At 42.0% G+C, this 16,150-nt stretch overlaps 1 protein-coding gene across 1 annotated transcript; it reads right to left on the bottom strand.

The window, feature by feature from the left end:
- Positions 1–1,338: 1,338 nt before the first annotated feature.
- On the bottom strand, positions 1,339–5,305 carry LOC110990963 (32 kDa beta-galactoside-binding lectin-like). The gene is made up of 6 exons (XM_022256028.2): positions 5,169–5,305; positions 4,472–4,544; positions 3,696–3,829; positions 2,927–3,131; positions 2,495–2,605; positions 1,339–2,287 (listed from the first exon to the last, which is right to left on the bottom strand). Exons 2-6 carry the CDS (start codon positions 4,511–4,513, stop codon positions 2,267–2,269), a joined length of 513 nt encoding a protein of 170 aa, XP_022111720.1. The 5' UTR covers positions 4,514–4,544; positions 5,169–5,305; the 3' UTR covers positions 1,339–2,266.
- Positions 5,306–16,150: the final 10,845 nt, after the last annotated feature.

The raw sequence follows: 16,150 nt of genomic DNA, 5'->3' as shown, positions 1-16,150 counted from the left end.
TTTCAAGAGCTCCATTGTACGTACTGACAAAGGCTGTATTTGAGCCCTTTTCTATTTCCATTAACCCTTGGAGGAACTGTTTATTTTAATAAATGTTATCACTAAATTATCAAATTAGTTATAAGCAACAAATTTGGCATTGAATTGTGGTGGAGTCATCCACACACGTTGCATAATAGGTTTTAATAAAGTCCTATGTTCTCAGTGCCATTTTGTACGTTTTGGCCTCGTGGGACTTCAGAACTGACCCTAGAAGGCAGTAATTTGTATTTTGCAACGCCAAAAGTGAGGGAACAATCGAAAGGTCCATCTTGATCGCCCAAAGGTGTGGGGGGTAGGTCTAGTACCTGTGATATACCTGAGTAACTAATTCTGAAGCCCACTGTATTTCAAAGTCCAAACCGATATAAAGCCCCACTTTTTTGGAGTTGTCTGCTCACGTGTCTTTTTTCTTCTGAAGAATCTGAGTCTTAGCTGAACTATACGAAGGGCATGAATGGGGGCACCCCACCAACGAACCCCAACCAACCTGCAGTTTACCAGCTCTCAGTACCCCACTGAAAAATGTGCACACTTCCAAGCGCGCCCTCGATGTTTCACCGCCACTGGCTATACGAAGGAAATCCTTCATAAAGAGTTACTTTGTTCAAACTACATGTATACGTTTAAAACAAAAGGCTTGGTGTCATCGTACTGAAGAATGTCTGTGCTTTCCAACGATTCACTGATTTCTTCATCACTGAGCATTGTTGTTTTGAAAGTTTGTTTTAAATAATCTCCCCCAAAATAAAGCTGATTGTCAAGAATATTTCGTTCTTCTTAATAACCGAAATGTATTCAAAGCACTCAACATGGAGACCACTAAAAACAGCCATGCCATTCTAATGTAAGATTCTGCATGAATATAATACATAATCACAGATGTATATCTGCATTATGAACATCGCCCCATACAGTGTCGTATGGTGTCAGCCCGTCTCTTTCTTTCATATTTCTATTGCCAGGCAAGTTATCCCCCACAAATTCCAATCTACACCTCCCCCATAATTTCACAAATTTACGCCACTTACTTATACTTTTCCCTTGAAGCTCAGGCTTACAGATCCTTTCTTTTCATCCTAAGAGTAGCTTGTTCCAATCCAAAGCTTTTAATCAAATTTGTATCATGTAGGTGTTTTTCATGTTTGTTGGATAGTGCGTTTCTTTTTTCAAGTGAGAATTTCCCACGATTTGGGAATCTTTTCAAGGCTGACTGCTTTCTTGTAAAAGAGTCAAGAAAATAAAAATACTACTTATGTTTTGGCATGCATAAGGCTACACAGTAAAATAAAGTGACAATTCAAGTACGAATTTATTTATTGTGTCAAATAATGTTACAGAGAGTTGGTATTGATTATGCAGCTACGTTTACACTGCCTTATGTCATCCATCCCTGCGCTGTACAAGTGAGCCTATAGGCCTACTTCATGGGTGTAGGAGGCTTTTTTACCCTAGGAGCACGAAAACACTACAAAGGATATGGGGACCCTCTGTTCAGCTGCGAACTAATGTTATACGGAAGTAGTAAAATGGAGGAAAAGATTTAAAAACCAGAATGCGACAGTTCCTAATTTATTCTTGAACTGTCTTATAGCATACCGGGAGGAAGCATCCGCAGCCCCAATGCTTCCTGGGGCCCGTCTTTGGATCCCCAGATGGGCGTGTACCACTTATCGTCCCAGTTTTCAAAAAGCAAGATGTATACCCCATTAGCAAACATCGCTTCAAACTTTCACCTGTTTTCTCTTTGCAATAAGACAGATTGTTAAGGTTTTCAATTAGAAAGAAATACACTAAGACGGTGAAGTGAAAAATCATTAACAGGATTAAAAAACTACAAATACAGCCAAAAGTATAATATTAATTAGTATCCGGTTCGTAAGTGTGACGTCACTTCAGTTTAAACCACGCCCGCTGCACATGCACTGCACATAAAGTTACATGCATTGGTCGCCGTTTACAGGGGACCACGGAACCGGAAGTTAACGCACAACTCCAGCGATCCTCCTGAGGGAGCCTGCAAATTGTGGCGCGTCCGGCTTTGTGACGAAATCACTTACGAACCAGATAAACTTTGTACATTGTGAATTTATATTAAATACTTTAAATCGGAAGAAAACTGACGTCTGCGTATGAGTCTAATGCAAGAAGACGTTCCATCTACTGTGATTGACCAGTCATAAGCTCCCAAGTCCCTTTCTGACCTTTTGTCGTCCTTGCCGCTGTTTTACTGACGTTCTTTAAAGGGCTGTAAAATAACGTCAAATGTTGTAATATATAAGAATGGAGAACATGCATAATTTTACTGTAAACTGAGGGGAAAAGCCGTTTTCCAACATCATCACTTTTTTTCGATGTTGAGTTATTCGACCACCCACCAAAGGACATTTCTGCATTTCCAGTCGATTTCAAGAAATCTTTTATTTAGATGGAAAAAGATATTTCACCCACTTACCCTGAACTCCATTCTCTCGATGTGTACATCAGACTCGACGAAGATAGTTTGTACGGAGTTGGGGTCAACGCGATGCTTGAGGTTGGCGATTTCTTGGCCGTTTACAGACACCTGGATAAAAGGAAAACAGACACGAGATTGTTAATAGCGAGATATCAAATCGTATAATGAAGGGCATGCGGCCAAGTGGTTAAGATTTGTGTCCCCTGGCCCTCTAGTCAGAGGTTCGAATCCAGTTGCCGGCCATGTGTTGTGGCCTTTTTTGTCTCTCTCCACCCAGGAGTATAATGGGGTACCGGCATTTGCTGAAGAGCAACATGCGACGGATTGGCATGTCATCAAGTGGGAAATTCTAAATCCCCCCATGAAAAGGAAACATGACACCGATCTCATGAGCCAATTGGCTCGGAACAGACTTGTTTTTATACGTGCCTGATTGTGAGATCCCATGTACTTGATCTGTATGACGCCCTTTCCTCCTTGCTCAAAGGGAAACTTCTCCGAGGTTTGCAACGTGTCCCATCTTTGCCTCTTCCTTGCATAGAAATTCAGCTGCTTAGTGAAGAAATCTGCCGAGAAGAGCAGGGCAATATCGTCTTCCCGTTTGTCGATGCCAGCCAAGAAGCCAATGTTCAACCTGACACAAACATAATTTTAAAAAAACCCAGATATCATACAGAGTCAGCTTAACATAAGACATTTTTTTTGGTGCCATCGGTTAGTTTACAACAGTATCTTTCCGTTATATGGCGTCGCAGTTCGTTCACTCACATAATGCCTAATTGATTTTCTCTGTTTCAGTCATTCCTTTTGGTAACAATTAACCATGCAAACCTCCCCATTTTCATTTGTCCTCTTTCACGCAACGGACCTTATTCTTGAGGAAGCCATTTTGGATCGTGTTCATCGAATGTGTTTTATGCATTGTTAACAGTTGAATGAGATGGTATCGCAAGCCATTTTTAAATTCATGTGGGTTCCAAGCCTTTTTAATTTTTTTTTCAAATCAGGTGTAAAACGCTGATGTATGTTTAATCACAAGTATGAAATTATTCATCAGAGTAGGCAGGCACTAATTTAATTTACAGGAAATTTCATCTTATTCTTTCGTTGATGCTTCTAACTTCTAAAAAATGAACAATTAACGCCACTTTCAATGTTAGCGTGACCGACTAAAGAATTTTGTGCCAGTTTTACTTACCCGCGACCTCTTTCAGGCACGATTAGTGTAACCTCCACTAAGTCCCCTACTTCAAATTCCTTCACAGAGTCGCTGTAGCTCACACAGGTAGACGTAGACCCAGCCCTTCGATCTCTTGAAAAGGAGCTAATGTGCTGTAAAAATGTATTAGTGAAAATACAAGTCATATTTCGTGGGGTTCTAATACAAACCTCACAGTTCCAAAAAAATGAGATTTACATTTAACTTCTAGCACCCAAGAAATATAAACAAAATGAATGAATGAAATAAAAAAACGAGCGAACTTGTATATGTGAGGATCCGATCAATCTCGAAAACAAATGACAAAGGTAACGTGCATTCGACATACACCCTCAAATTCTACGCTTATGCACTTGTTACGATGATGTCAACCGAAGATAAATCTGTACATGTCGTGCAAGTGATCTAAAATGGTCACCGGGTCCTGTGATGGTGCAGAAAGACGTACGGATAATTCTTTTACTAAGCTTCGACCTTCCGTTAACCGAGGATGAACATTTTGACAAAAAACTGAAAGTGACAACAACGTGTAGGCCAACTAAATTATGATACCACGCGTCAAGGAGTCAATGAGGTGGCGTTTGTGTGGTTCTTTTTTCAACATGCTTTTTCTATTGTCTAGTAACGAAGGAACCGTGTATTTGGCCAAGCCCAATAGAAATGATTAATTTTGGATGATACGCAAAACGTTTGGAAAATTCCCGACAAACACAAAGCTTTTTTCAAAGTTTCATGCAAAATGGATCTTTACGTACGTTGCCATGGCCATTGATATTAACAGAATTGTTGCTGCCCATGTTGTCGCTTGCTTTTCGGGGAAAACCAAACCTGAACAAGAACAGAGTAAAGAAATTCTTTAGAAAATCATTTCAATGTTTTTGTCGTCCTAGTGTACCCTTTCAGATATTTGGTTTTCATAACTAATCATTGAGGATGTTTTCACCTAACAGCAGACGATACTGACCCCTGGAATGCTAATATTGAGTGTGATTTCACGTGGCTACCGCTTCATAACGGTTCCGCCTCCATTTTTAACATGCACTGGTACTGATAACTAAATACAACACAAAGGTAATCAATTAATTAAACAAAATTTCTAAAAAAAAGAATACTGTCACCAAAATCAGAGAAAATGCTTTGAATGGGCATGAACTATGGTTGATAACATCGAGAATTCGAAAAAAAAATATGATTACTATTGAAGCACTGAATTAAATAAAACTGATTAATGCCCGTACTGCATGGCACTACATGGTAGCTAAGACAGTGTAGTACCTGCCCCCGATTTCTCAATTTGGCTCGATTTCTAGCAGACGCACTGTTGCCCAAATAAAAAAAAAAATTCTTCACGAGCTTCACTTCACAAGCCGTGGCAATGAAACGAGCGTGGTATAGTATGAAAAAAATTCTTTGGGTGAAAAGCCTTACATAGCAAGAATCGAATGTGCCTACCTCACGGTCTACAAAGGAATGAACCACTGCCGCTTTACCAAGTCTACAGCGTACACCAGCTACTTCAAAATCGAACTGTGCGGGATTTATTTATCTATTTATAGGATTTAAGTCCATATAAAACTTCAAGCTTGATTTTGATTGGTTGTAGTTTGATAAGTGACATCATAAATCCTTCGGAATGGTCACATTAACGTTGGACGGATCTTTCAGGTAACACGTGGTCTGAATATTAATACAGATGCTCTGATTGGTTAACTATATTGGATCATCTTCCACGTCTGACAACCCGAACGCCGATCGATGACATCATGGGCATTTTCCAATACTCAACTTCGTCTCTGTCTCAGGCTTCGTTTCCGCAAAACCAATCCCCTATTGTGGGCCTGAAGCGTTTAAATCACATTGGATTACTGTAATTTTTGGCTTTCTTGCATCTTATTTAATGTTTTGTGGCACTATTAGACCGATTACTGTGCTTACAGCTTCAAAGTCAGCTAGTAAAAAACAGTTGAAGCCTGAGACGGAGCCGAAGTTGAGTATTGGAAACTGGCCCATGGCTCATAATTTTTACTGAAAGATGACAATATACCACTTTAAATCTAAATTTTAGGTATGTTTTCCACTTACTTTGTAATGTGCCTGTCACAAAATCATCATACAAGCAATATAGTTTTCATTGCCCTATTTAAGATATTTAGATACATCGTCATCTTGCCGATGTTTGTTTTGCATTTTCACTGGTGGAACAAACAATTTTCTGTGGATTTGTGGCACCTTGACCCACTCTTTCTCCATCGGTTGAAGCTATCAACCTACTCCTCAAGAAACCGAGCTGCCACATTGCTCGACTGCTCGACGTACCTTGAAATCTAAGGGGAAAGGAAACTTAGTTTGTGTTAAGGATCGTTTGATTTCTGTTCATACTCTTTTCGGAAAATAGTTCAATTGCCATATGTGTTTTCAATCATTTACAACTTTTGATCTATAGAGGAAAATCCGGCAAAATTCGACACCCTGTTACTTCCCCTAATACGCGTTTCAAGGCCAGGCCAACAAACATTCTTACTTCGTGGTTTTCCTTTGCTAGATATGCTCAAGGTAATAAGTAACATTTCCCAAGTCATCCTTTACCACTAGAGCCAAGTCAGACGACCAGCAACGGTCAAGCCGATATTTTTGAGATTACATCACAAGCTTACTGAAGAAACAAATTAAGATTGACATAAAATTACAATGTGGCGGAAGGGGTAACATACGGGCAAGCCTGTTACTGTGCATTTTCAGCAACTGTTGGGGCGACTTTAACAGACCTTCATTTTTCAAGTTATAACAGTTCTTCATCCACTTTGTTGACATTGGCCTAAGTTTCGATATTGAGCTCTCAAACCTATTATAATCTCACTCTCACTAAATCAGTCCGTACAGCGACAGTCGTTTTTGGTGTACCATCTCATACTTAATTTTTCTGGGTCAATTTCACCTTCACGTCCCAACTTTAAATATACAGTCCCAACTTGATATACACTTTATTGTAATTTTTTCAATTCAATTATTATTTAATGTACATTTTGGCGATTCCTTTTAATATGGAAAACTACACAGAAAATGATTGGTATTACATTGCATATTGTCGTTTCTAGGCTGCACAGGTGCACTTTTTGGTCGTTTCCGCGACGCTTCGGAAACCAGTTATACCTTATAACAGTTATCATTGTTTCTTTGACTTGACCCTGCGATGGCGCCTGGTAGGCTGACCAGACAGAATCGTGGAAAAGATTTCAGGAACTACTATGACACTGCAAAAACTGTGGTTAGTCAATGAACAATTTTCTAAACACTTTCTTGCTATCAGTTTGTAAACATGTTTATATGCTACATGTGTTAAGGGTTTGATGGATAGTTTTAGCCATTGGATATTGATGTTAAGGAATTAGACACCAGATGTTCAGCATTCAAGCATGTTTACAAAGTTATTGTAAGATTGTGTGACATTGCTAAACAAGGCTTAAACGTCCAAGTTTCATGAATTTAGCAGTTTTCTGATTTTTGTTTATAGTTACAGTTTTAGCTTCGTTCTCGAATTATCTTAATTGTTATATGTAGCTCAGGCATTGTTAGTTTTATAACTTGCTGTTTGATCCTTTGCGCCTGTAATTAACCGTAATGAAAAATAATGAATGTACCAAGAAAGGCCGATTCGTGAGGAAAAGTCCAATGAAAAGGGTTGTTTAAAGGGAAACTTGAAGTCAGTCATCACGTGGGAGGAGGAGTGTAGGTATCGAATCTTAGATTTCTGTTCCTTAAGATATGAACGCCCATTACCTTAATAAGGATAACGTACATTGAGAGAAGCTTTTGTCGTAATTCATACACTGAGAAACCTCTAAGAGGGGCTAATTGACATCGTATGTATATTTGGGACGGGCAAAAGAAAAGTGAATATGGAAATATCACTCCAACGATTTTGTTCTGTGCAAAGTACTTTTATTGCATTGCATCGACCTTTCATCGCATGCACTGTAATTTCCAGCAAAGTAGCAATATATTCTCAAGGGAATTTCTCCTCATTCTGATTAGCACCTTTCTTCCAATGCCTAGGCCTAGATAGAATGGCGTGAGTAGGCAATAGCGCTTAAAACGGAAATTCTCTGTCCGAAGACAGCAAGGTTTAGAATCGTCTTATACTAGCGGTGTGGGGTAAATGACCAGTTATGGTAATGTAGCTTTTTCTGGACCAATAACCAGAGTGAAATAAACAACACTTATAATTCATAATACAAATTTGAAATTGTAAATGCACTGTTTCTATTTTTAATGATCAAAAGCGCGGCAAATAAATTTTTAACACTGTAAACAGCATCCCCAATTGAAATGCATTTTTTAAAACACGCTTAACCCACGACGTCTCCTCTGAAATGCGTTTGGACACGTTCAGCTTTGTGATATCCGCTTATAAGTTATACACATTCGCGAACGCGTTTCATGTCGTTGGTGAAACGTGTTTGAAAAGTGGGTAGAAAGAGTGTTTCGAAATGTGCTTAAATTTAAGCGCCTTTTTTAGTGTGTAGAGATCAAAATTGCTCAAATCATAAAACCAATTTGAATCCTAAAACTAGCCTGGTTTACTTATGAAAATTAACAAGTATGTCTGCCAAAGGGTAAGTTGCTGTTAGAGTAATAATACAAGTGCCAGAGATGGTCTCATCAAACACAGGAATGCTTGATAACTCAGACTTGAACCTGGAGAAATGTGCACTTCTTGATTCTGTAACCTTTAACGGCATCGGACATCACCACTTCCAACCGCTTCTTTGACTGCGTAACGGAGTACTAGATCCGCTTGTCGGACGTGTGCGATATGTAGATGTACGAGGAAAGGGCGAGTCATCTCATAATGAATAGTCACGTGAATAGGAACACTGTGTCACGTGGGAGGATGAGTGCAGTCAGCAAACTTTACATTTAACTTTAAAGGATGGGAGCAGCGGCGTATCCAACATTGAATGGGGAGAGGGGGATCTTTGCAACGCGCTTCCCACAAGGTGTTCCAACTATTTTGGTGCAGTAAACATTACATGGTTATAGGAAAGGAATTAAATAATGACTATTAAAGGCAAGGTGTGGTAATATGTTCTGTCTGGAGCATAACAACGCCCCCCAAAAAAGTATATGGAAATCCGTAGTTATTTAAATGAAGTTTTGTATTCGGTCTGAAGGGCTAAATGGCTACATGATGAGTACGAAATTCTGTCCGACCTCTTTTCACTTTCTGATTAGGTTTAAGATGAAACATTCCAACGGTGAACCAAAAAAAATAAAATGAAAAAGGATGTTAGTAACTCTCCTCTTTTTTCAGTTGAGGTGGTGTACCGTTGCGGTTGTTATCACGTGCGCGCGTGCAGCATTTTCAAAGAGCAGGATGTACGCGCTCCCTATGGGTGCAGACCACTAATTTAAGTGAGAATTTCTGGCCAGCTCATTAGCATTAAAAGTGCCCCCACAGTATCTTTTGAAAAAGGAGATTGTTTGGCCCCCAAATTGGTAAGATTGTGTAAATCGTTGACACGATCAACTCCCTGGGTCTTCGAGCTGTCGTATCAGAGCAGAAGGGCTAAAAACTCCGGCGAAAAATGGTCCTAAGTGCCCGAGAAAGTTGAGGGTTGCCACTTGAAAAATGGCTGCAATTAGACTTCGGAAAAATCACTTTCGGGGGGGGGTGATTTTATTTTGTAGGAATAATTAAAAATGTAATTGGTTAACCCACCAAGAATTGAAAACAAATTGAAAGATAAGTGACCAGACAAGAATTTCATTTGTGTTTCAGAAATCTCAGGGATGTTGGCGTGCATGCTACTGGGCCCTCAACGGTGCTGATTTTACACTGTTTTCAATGGGGCTTGAATTAGTGGACTGGACCCCTGTCCCGTTGGTACGTGCATGACTTCGTCACAAAGGCGGACACGCCACGACTTGCACGCAGGCTCCCATTGGACGATCGCAGAAGTTGTGCGTTAACTTCGGGTTCCATGGCTCCATGCAATTGGCGATCAATGCATGTAACCCCCATCCGCTCCGAGCACGAATAAAAGAGGGCGTGTTTTGAAATGAAAGTGACAGTCCTTTAGTACTCACGCACCGCATAGCTTCGCAAGTTTATGCGCGCTGACGCGGAGCAAGCTGAGTACGCGCAACGATTTTTAATTATACGTGCACGCCGAACGCGTGTTAGAACCCGGTTGGAAAACTTATTGCCACCTGTCTTTCTTTCGCCGGTGAGGGTGCAGTGCGGCTCAGGGCGGATAACGTTTCAATCACTCAGTATTTACACAGCAACATTCCGTGCAGTAAGTTGAATGACTTTGTTATCTCCTTAATTAGTATGAAAAGCAAAAAGCAGTATCTCTGAGATGGCCGAGTGGTTAAGCTCGCGGTTATCAGATCGTTAGACGGTGGGTTCGAATCCCAGAGTTGACTTTTTATTTTCCCGACGCTTGCTGTCAGTCAGTTGCTATAAGAGACTCCAATTCACCCCTGTCAGATACCAGCAGTACCTTAGCCTAGCGGGTAAGCTCTGCGGCTGGCACTGTCCGCGAAGTCCAGGTGAGCGCCTTAGTACAGGTTCGAGACGTATGGCCGACTCGGCGGCCAGGGCTTAGGGGCTTGTCTCGTTTCCTCCCTTGCATGGTCGCTCGAACCCTTTTGGGGGTTAAATGGATGGGCAGGGAGGAAGTGCGGTGGGCCGGGAACCCCGAGATCCCAGAAGAGTCCTATATGGAAGCCGGTAACTGCGATTCGTAGCGAATTTCAGGAGTCCGTGCGCCTGAATGCTTGGTCAACACCGCATAACTTTTGGATTTTTCCCTCACCACATTTTTTTTTTTTCATGTCCCTAGGCGCAGAACCCACCAGGCAATTTTCTAGGTTTGAATACAGTGAGCTGCAGGATTGATGCTGATTTATTTTCAGTCATTTCCGAAATTTTCGACAGTGAAACCGATCCCAACCGTCTTGGGTCCATTTCTTCTCAGTCATCTCAGTATAAAAGCTGTCAGGCGTATAATGTTTATTATCGGAGATTCGATAGTAAGAGATCCAAGGGTGGCACAGTCGGGCGGCACTCGCCTTCCTATTTTATTGATGGAAATACATTTTCATTTGTTATAACAACAAATTTCGTTGGCTTTCAACTGCAGAGTAATTTGATATTTTCAGAGAAAAATTCTCACAAAAGATACGTCTCATATCTTCTTGGGTTACTCCAAAAGTTGCCGCAAATGCTTTGCATCTGCCGCTCCTTTTCTTGAATGTGAATGTTTGATCCATCACCAATCTAGTCAGACAGGTCTGCCCGAAAAATACAAGCAGGAAAATAATGAAATGAAAACGACAGAAAGGAACAATGCCTAGTTGCTGGAATTTCAACAACAGAAAACGACATCCAGAACGCATGGATGTCAAATCAGTATTGGCTTTGGGTTTTACCCCAGTGTCGCCTGAAAAGGCGCATAGGCCATCCTGCCCCCCCCCCACACACACACACACGGTAACCCACGTTAGACTTAATTTCGATCAGGCTGACTGAATCTTATTGTTGTCATTTTAATGAATCCGTGCATCATTGGCCATAAGGTTAAATTTGGAATTCGGACTTACAAAAATGACATAGTCAAGTAGCTCCCTTTTCAAACTCAATACTTCCAAAATGTACCTGTTATTTCAAACAGGTTTGTATGGGTAGTTCAGTAACGCCTCGGGGGGATGAGGGCATAAAACCAGACCCCTCCCCCCAAAAGTGAATTCGGTAAACCCGACTGACATACAGGAAAATGTCAAAGTCATCATAATCTCACAAAACATGCAGTTTTACTATTTAGCTCCTGAATGTCACTCACACAAGACCGGACACCTAGGTAATACGTAACACAAAACCTGAGGGCGCTATTTCAAATTAATGTGGGAGAAGCACAGTCGTAACAGGACGCATTTCACCAAATGCTTGCAATTCTGCGCGCGAGCTCATTAGTAATTTGTGATCCCTCGGGTTTTCTACAGTAAGACATGCCATAATCAGGAGGGATCATAAAAATATTTCTATAAATCCCGAATTTTGGACTGGTAGTTTCCAGGTCCGCATACTTCTTGTACAAAAAGCCCCAAAATTGCGGGCCCATTTGGATAGAGGCGGGCGGCTACCTTCAGAGTTGAGTGCATAGTCTTACTACTATATATTTTAGGAGTATCTTTGGGGAAAGGCAAATAAAAAACTTTTCGCTGCTAACCCCCATCGCATTGAAACGAAAAGTGATCTTCTGGCCACAATCTTGAATTTCCAGTGAAAAAAAATGGAAATAAAATTCCTTCATATATTAATCAGCTTAAAAAGTTGAGCTCACACCCTGACTTGACTTGCTTTCCGGTAATTCACTGCTGCCTACACCTCAATCATTATTCTTTCCAAATTTATCCATTCCGGGTGCGGAATTCAGTTTTTCTCAACCGGTTTTTGAAAAACTCCATTTTGAAAGTAGACGCAACGAAACTCGCAACGCTCGTCATTTACCCTCCTGAAAATACGCATACGCGGGACGCGTTTTGGACGCAATGTCCTATCCAGTCTGTATACTGGAGATCAATGCATGTATTAAACCCTATGTGCAGTGCACGTGTACAGTGGGCATGGTTAAAACTCAAGTGACGTCACACTTAGGAACCGGATTAGGATAAGGCTGACTTTTTAGAGACAATACTGGACAAATCTCGTTGGGACACTCAGGGATGTTGGCGTGCATGCTACTGGGCCCTCAACGGTGCTGATTTTACACTGTTTTCAATGGGGCTTGAATTAGTGGACTGGACCCCTGTCCCGTTGGTACGTGCATGACTTCGTCACAAAGGCGGACACGCCACGACTTGCACGCAGGCTCCCATTGGACGATCGCAGAAGTTGTGCGTTAACTTCGGGTTCCATGGCTCCATGCAATTGGCGATCAATGCATGTAACCCCCATCCGCTCCGAGCACGAATAAAAGAGGGCGTGTTTTGAAATGAAAGTGACAGTCCTTTAGTACTCACGCACCGCATAGCTTCGCAAGTTTATGCGCGCTGACGCGGAGCAAGCTGAGTACGCGCAACGATTTTTAATTATACGTGCACGCCGAACGCGTGTTAGAACCCGGTTGGAAAACTTATTGCCACCTGTCTTTCTTTCGCCGGTGAGGGTGCAGTGCGGCTCAGGGCGGATAACGTTTCAATCACTCAGTATTTACACAGCAACATTCCGTGCAGTAAGTTGAATGACTTTGTTATCTCCTTAATTAGTATGAAAAGCAAAAAGCAGTATCTCTGAGATGGCCGAGTGGTTAAGCTCGCGGTTATCAGATCGTTAGACGGTGGGTTCGAATCCCAGAGTTGACTTTTTATTTTCCCGACGCTTGCTGTCAGTCAGTTGCTATAAGAGACTCCAATTCACCCCTGTCAGATACCAGCAGTACCTTAGCCTAGCGGGTAAGCTCTGCGGCTGGCACTGTCCGCGAAGTCCAGGTGAGCGCCTTAGTACAGGTTCGAGACGTATGGCCGACTCGGCGGCCAGGGCTTAGGGGCTTGTCTCGTTTCCTCCCTTGCATGGTCGCTCGAACCCTTTTGGGGGTTAAATGGATGGGCAGGGAGGAAGTGCGGTGGGCCGGGAACCCCGAGATCCCAGAAGAGTCCTATATGGAAGCCGGTAACTGCGATTCGTAGCGAATTTCAGGAGTCCGTGCGCCTGAATGCTTGGTCAACACCGCATAACTTTTGGATTTTTCCCTCACCACATTTTTTTTTTTTCATGTCCCTAGGCGCAGAACCCACCAGGCAATTTTCTAGGTTTGAATACAGTGAGCTGCAGGATTGATGCTGATTTATTTTCAGTCATTTCCGAAATTTTCGACAGTGAAACCGATCCCAACCGTCTTGGGTCCATTTCTTCTCAGTCATCTCAGTATAAAAGCTGTCAGGCGTATAATGTTTATTATCGGAGATTCGATAGTAAGAGATCCAAGGGTGGCACAGTCGGGCGGCACTCGCCTTCCTATTTTATTGATGGAAATACATTTTCATTTGTTATAACAACAAATTTCGTTGGCTTTCAACTGCAGAGTAATTTGATATTTTCAGAGAAAAATTCTCACAAAAGATACGTCTCATATCTTCTTGGGTTACTCCAAAAGTTGCCGCAAATGCTTTGCATCTGCCGCTCCTTTTCTTGAATGTGAATGTTTGATCCATCACCAATCTAGTCAGACAGGTCTGCCCGAAAAATACAAGCAGGAAAATAATGAAATGAAAACGACAGAAAGGAACAATGCCTAGTTGCTGGAATTTCAACAACAGAAAACGACATCCAGAACGCATGGATGTCAAATCAGTATTGGCTTTGGGTTTTACCCCAGTGTCGCCTGAAAAGGCGCATAGGCCATCCTGCCCCCCCCCCCACACACACACACACGGTAACCCACGTTAGACTTAATTTCGATCAGGCTGACTGAATCTTATTGTTGTCATTTTAATGAATCCGTGCATCATTGGCCATAAGGTTAAATTTGGAATTCGGACTTACAAAAATGACATAGTCAAGTAGCTCCCTTTTCAAACTCAATACTTCCAAAATGTACCTGTTATTTCAAACAGGTTTGTATGGGTAGTTCAGTAACGCCTCGGGGGGATGAGGGCATAAAACCAGACCCCTCCCCCCAAAAGTGAATTCGGTAAACCCGACTGACATACAGGAAAATGTCAAAGTCATCATAATCTCACAAAACATGCAGTTTTACTATTTAGCTCCTGAATGTCACTCACACAAGACCGGACACCTAGGTAATACGTAACACAAAACCTGAGGGCGCTATTTCAAATTAATGTGGGAGAAGCACAGTCGTAACAGGACGCATTTCACCAAATGCTTGCAATTCTGCGCGCGAGCTCATTAGTAATTTGTGATCCCTCGGGTTTTCTACAGTAAGACATGCCATAATCAGGAGGGATCATAAAAATATTTCTATAAATCCCGAATTTTGGACTGGTAGTTTCCAGGTCCGCATACTTCTTGTACAAAAAGCCCCAAAATTGCGGGCCCATTTGGATAGAGGCGGGCGGCTACCTTCAGAGTTGAGTGCATAGTCTTACTACTATATATTTTAGGAGTATCTTTGGGGAAAGGCAAATAAAAAACTTTTCGCTGCTAACCCCCATCGCATTGAAACGAAAAGTGATCTTCTGGCCACAATCTTGAATTTCCAGTGAAAAAAAATGGAAATAAAATTCCTTCATATATTAATCAGCTTAAAAAGTTGAGCTCACACCCTGACTTGACTTGCTTTCCGGTAATTCACTGCTGCCTACACCTCAATCATTATTCTTTCCAAATTTATCCATTCCGGGTGCGGAATTCAGTTTTTCTCAACCGGTTTTTGAAAAACTCCATTTTGAAAGTAGACGCAACGAAACTCGCAACGCTCGTCATTTACCCTCCTGAAAATACGCATACGCGGGACGCGTTTTGGACGCAATGTCCTATCCAGTCTGTATACTGGAGATCAATGCATGTATTAAACCCTATGTGCAGTGCACGTGTACAGTGGGCATGGTTAAAACTCAAGTGACGTCACACTTAGGAACCGGATTAGGATAAGGCTGACTTTTTAGAGACAATACTGGACAAATCTCGTTGGGACACTCAGGGATGTTGGCGTGCATGCTACTGGGCCCTCAACGGTGCTGATTTTACACTGTTTTCAATGGGGCTTGAATTAGTGGACTGGACCCCTGTCCCGTTGGTACGTGCATGACTTCGTCACAAAGGCGGACACGCCACGACTTGCACGCAGGCTCCCATTGGACGATCGCAGAAGTTGTGCGTTAACTTCGGGTTCCATGGCTCCATGCAATTGGCGATCAATGCATGTAACCCCCATCCGCTCCGAGCACGAATAAAAGAGGGCGTGTTTTGAAATGAAAGTGACAGTCCTTTAGTACTCACGCACCGCATAGCTTCGCAAGTTTATGCGCGCTGACGCGGAGCAAGCTGAGTACGCGCAACGATTTTTAATTATACGTGCACGCCGAACGCGTGTTAGAACCCGGTTGGAAAACTTATTGCCACCTGTCTTTCTTTCGCCGGTGAGGGTGCAGTGCGGCTCAGGGCGGATAACGTTTCAATCACTCAGTATTTACACAGCAACATTCCGTGCAGTAAGTTGAATGACTTTGTTATCTCCTTAATTAGTATGAAAAGCAAAAAGCAGTATCTCTGAGATGGCCGAGTGGTTAAGCTCGCGGTTATCAGATCGTTAGACGGTGGGTTCGAATCCCAGAGTTGACTTTTTATTTTCCCGACGCTTGCTGTCAGTCAGTTGCTATAAGAGACTCCAATTCACCCCTGTCAGATACCAGCAGTACCTTAGCCTAGCGGGTAAGCTCTGCGGCTGGCACTGTCCGCGAAGTCC

This window comes from Acanthaster planci, linkage group LG01 (assembly GCF_054643075.1).
Source record: "Acanthaster planci isolate LZ-2023a linkage group LG01, COTS_SCS, whole genome shotgun sequence".
In the NCBI taxonomy this organism is placed as follows: domain Eukaryota; kingdom Metazoa; phylum Echinodermata; class Asteroidea; order Valvatida; family Acanthasteridae; genus Acanthaster; species Acanthaster planci.
Note: the sequence above shows the minus strand (reverse complement) of the source record. Positions and strands in the feature narration are given on the sequence as shown.

What these genes read in the sequence shown, in the direction of transcription:
- LOC110990963 (XM_022256028.2), bottom strand. Translation starts at nt 4,513, where the DNA reads ATGGGCAGCAACAATTCTGTTAATATCAATGGCCATGGCAAC. An exon ending in ATATCAATGGCCATGGCAAC is followed by an intron (nt 3,830 to 4,471) that starts GTACGTAAAGAT and finishes ACATTTTTACAG; the next exon opens with CACATTAGCTCCTTTTCAAG. An exon ending in ACATGGGATCTCACAATCAG is followed by an intron (nt 2,606 to 2,926) that starts GCACGTATAAAA and finishes CCTTTTATCCAG; the next exon opens with GTGTCTGTAAACGGCCAAGA.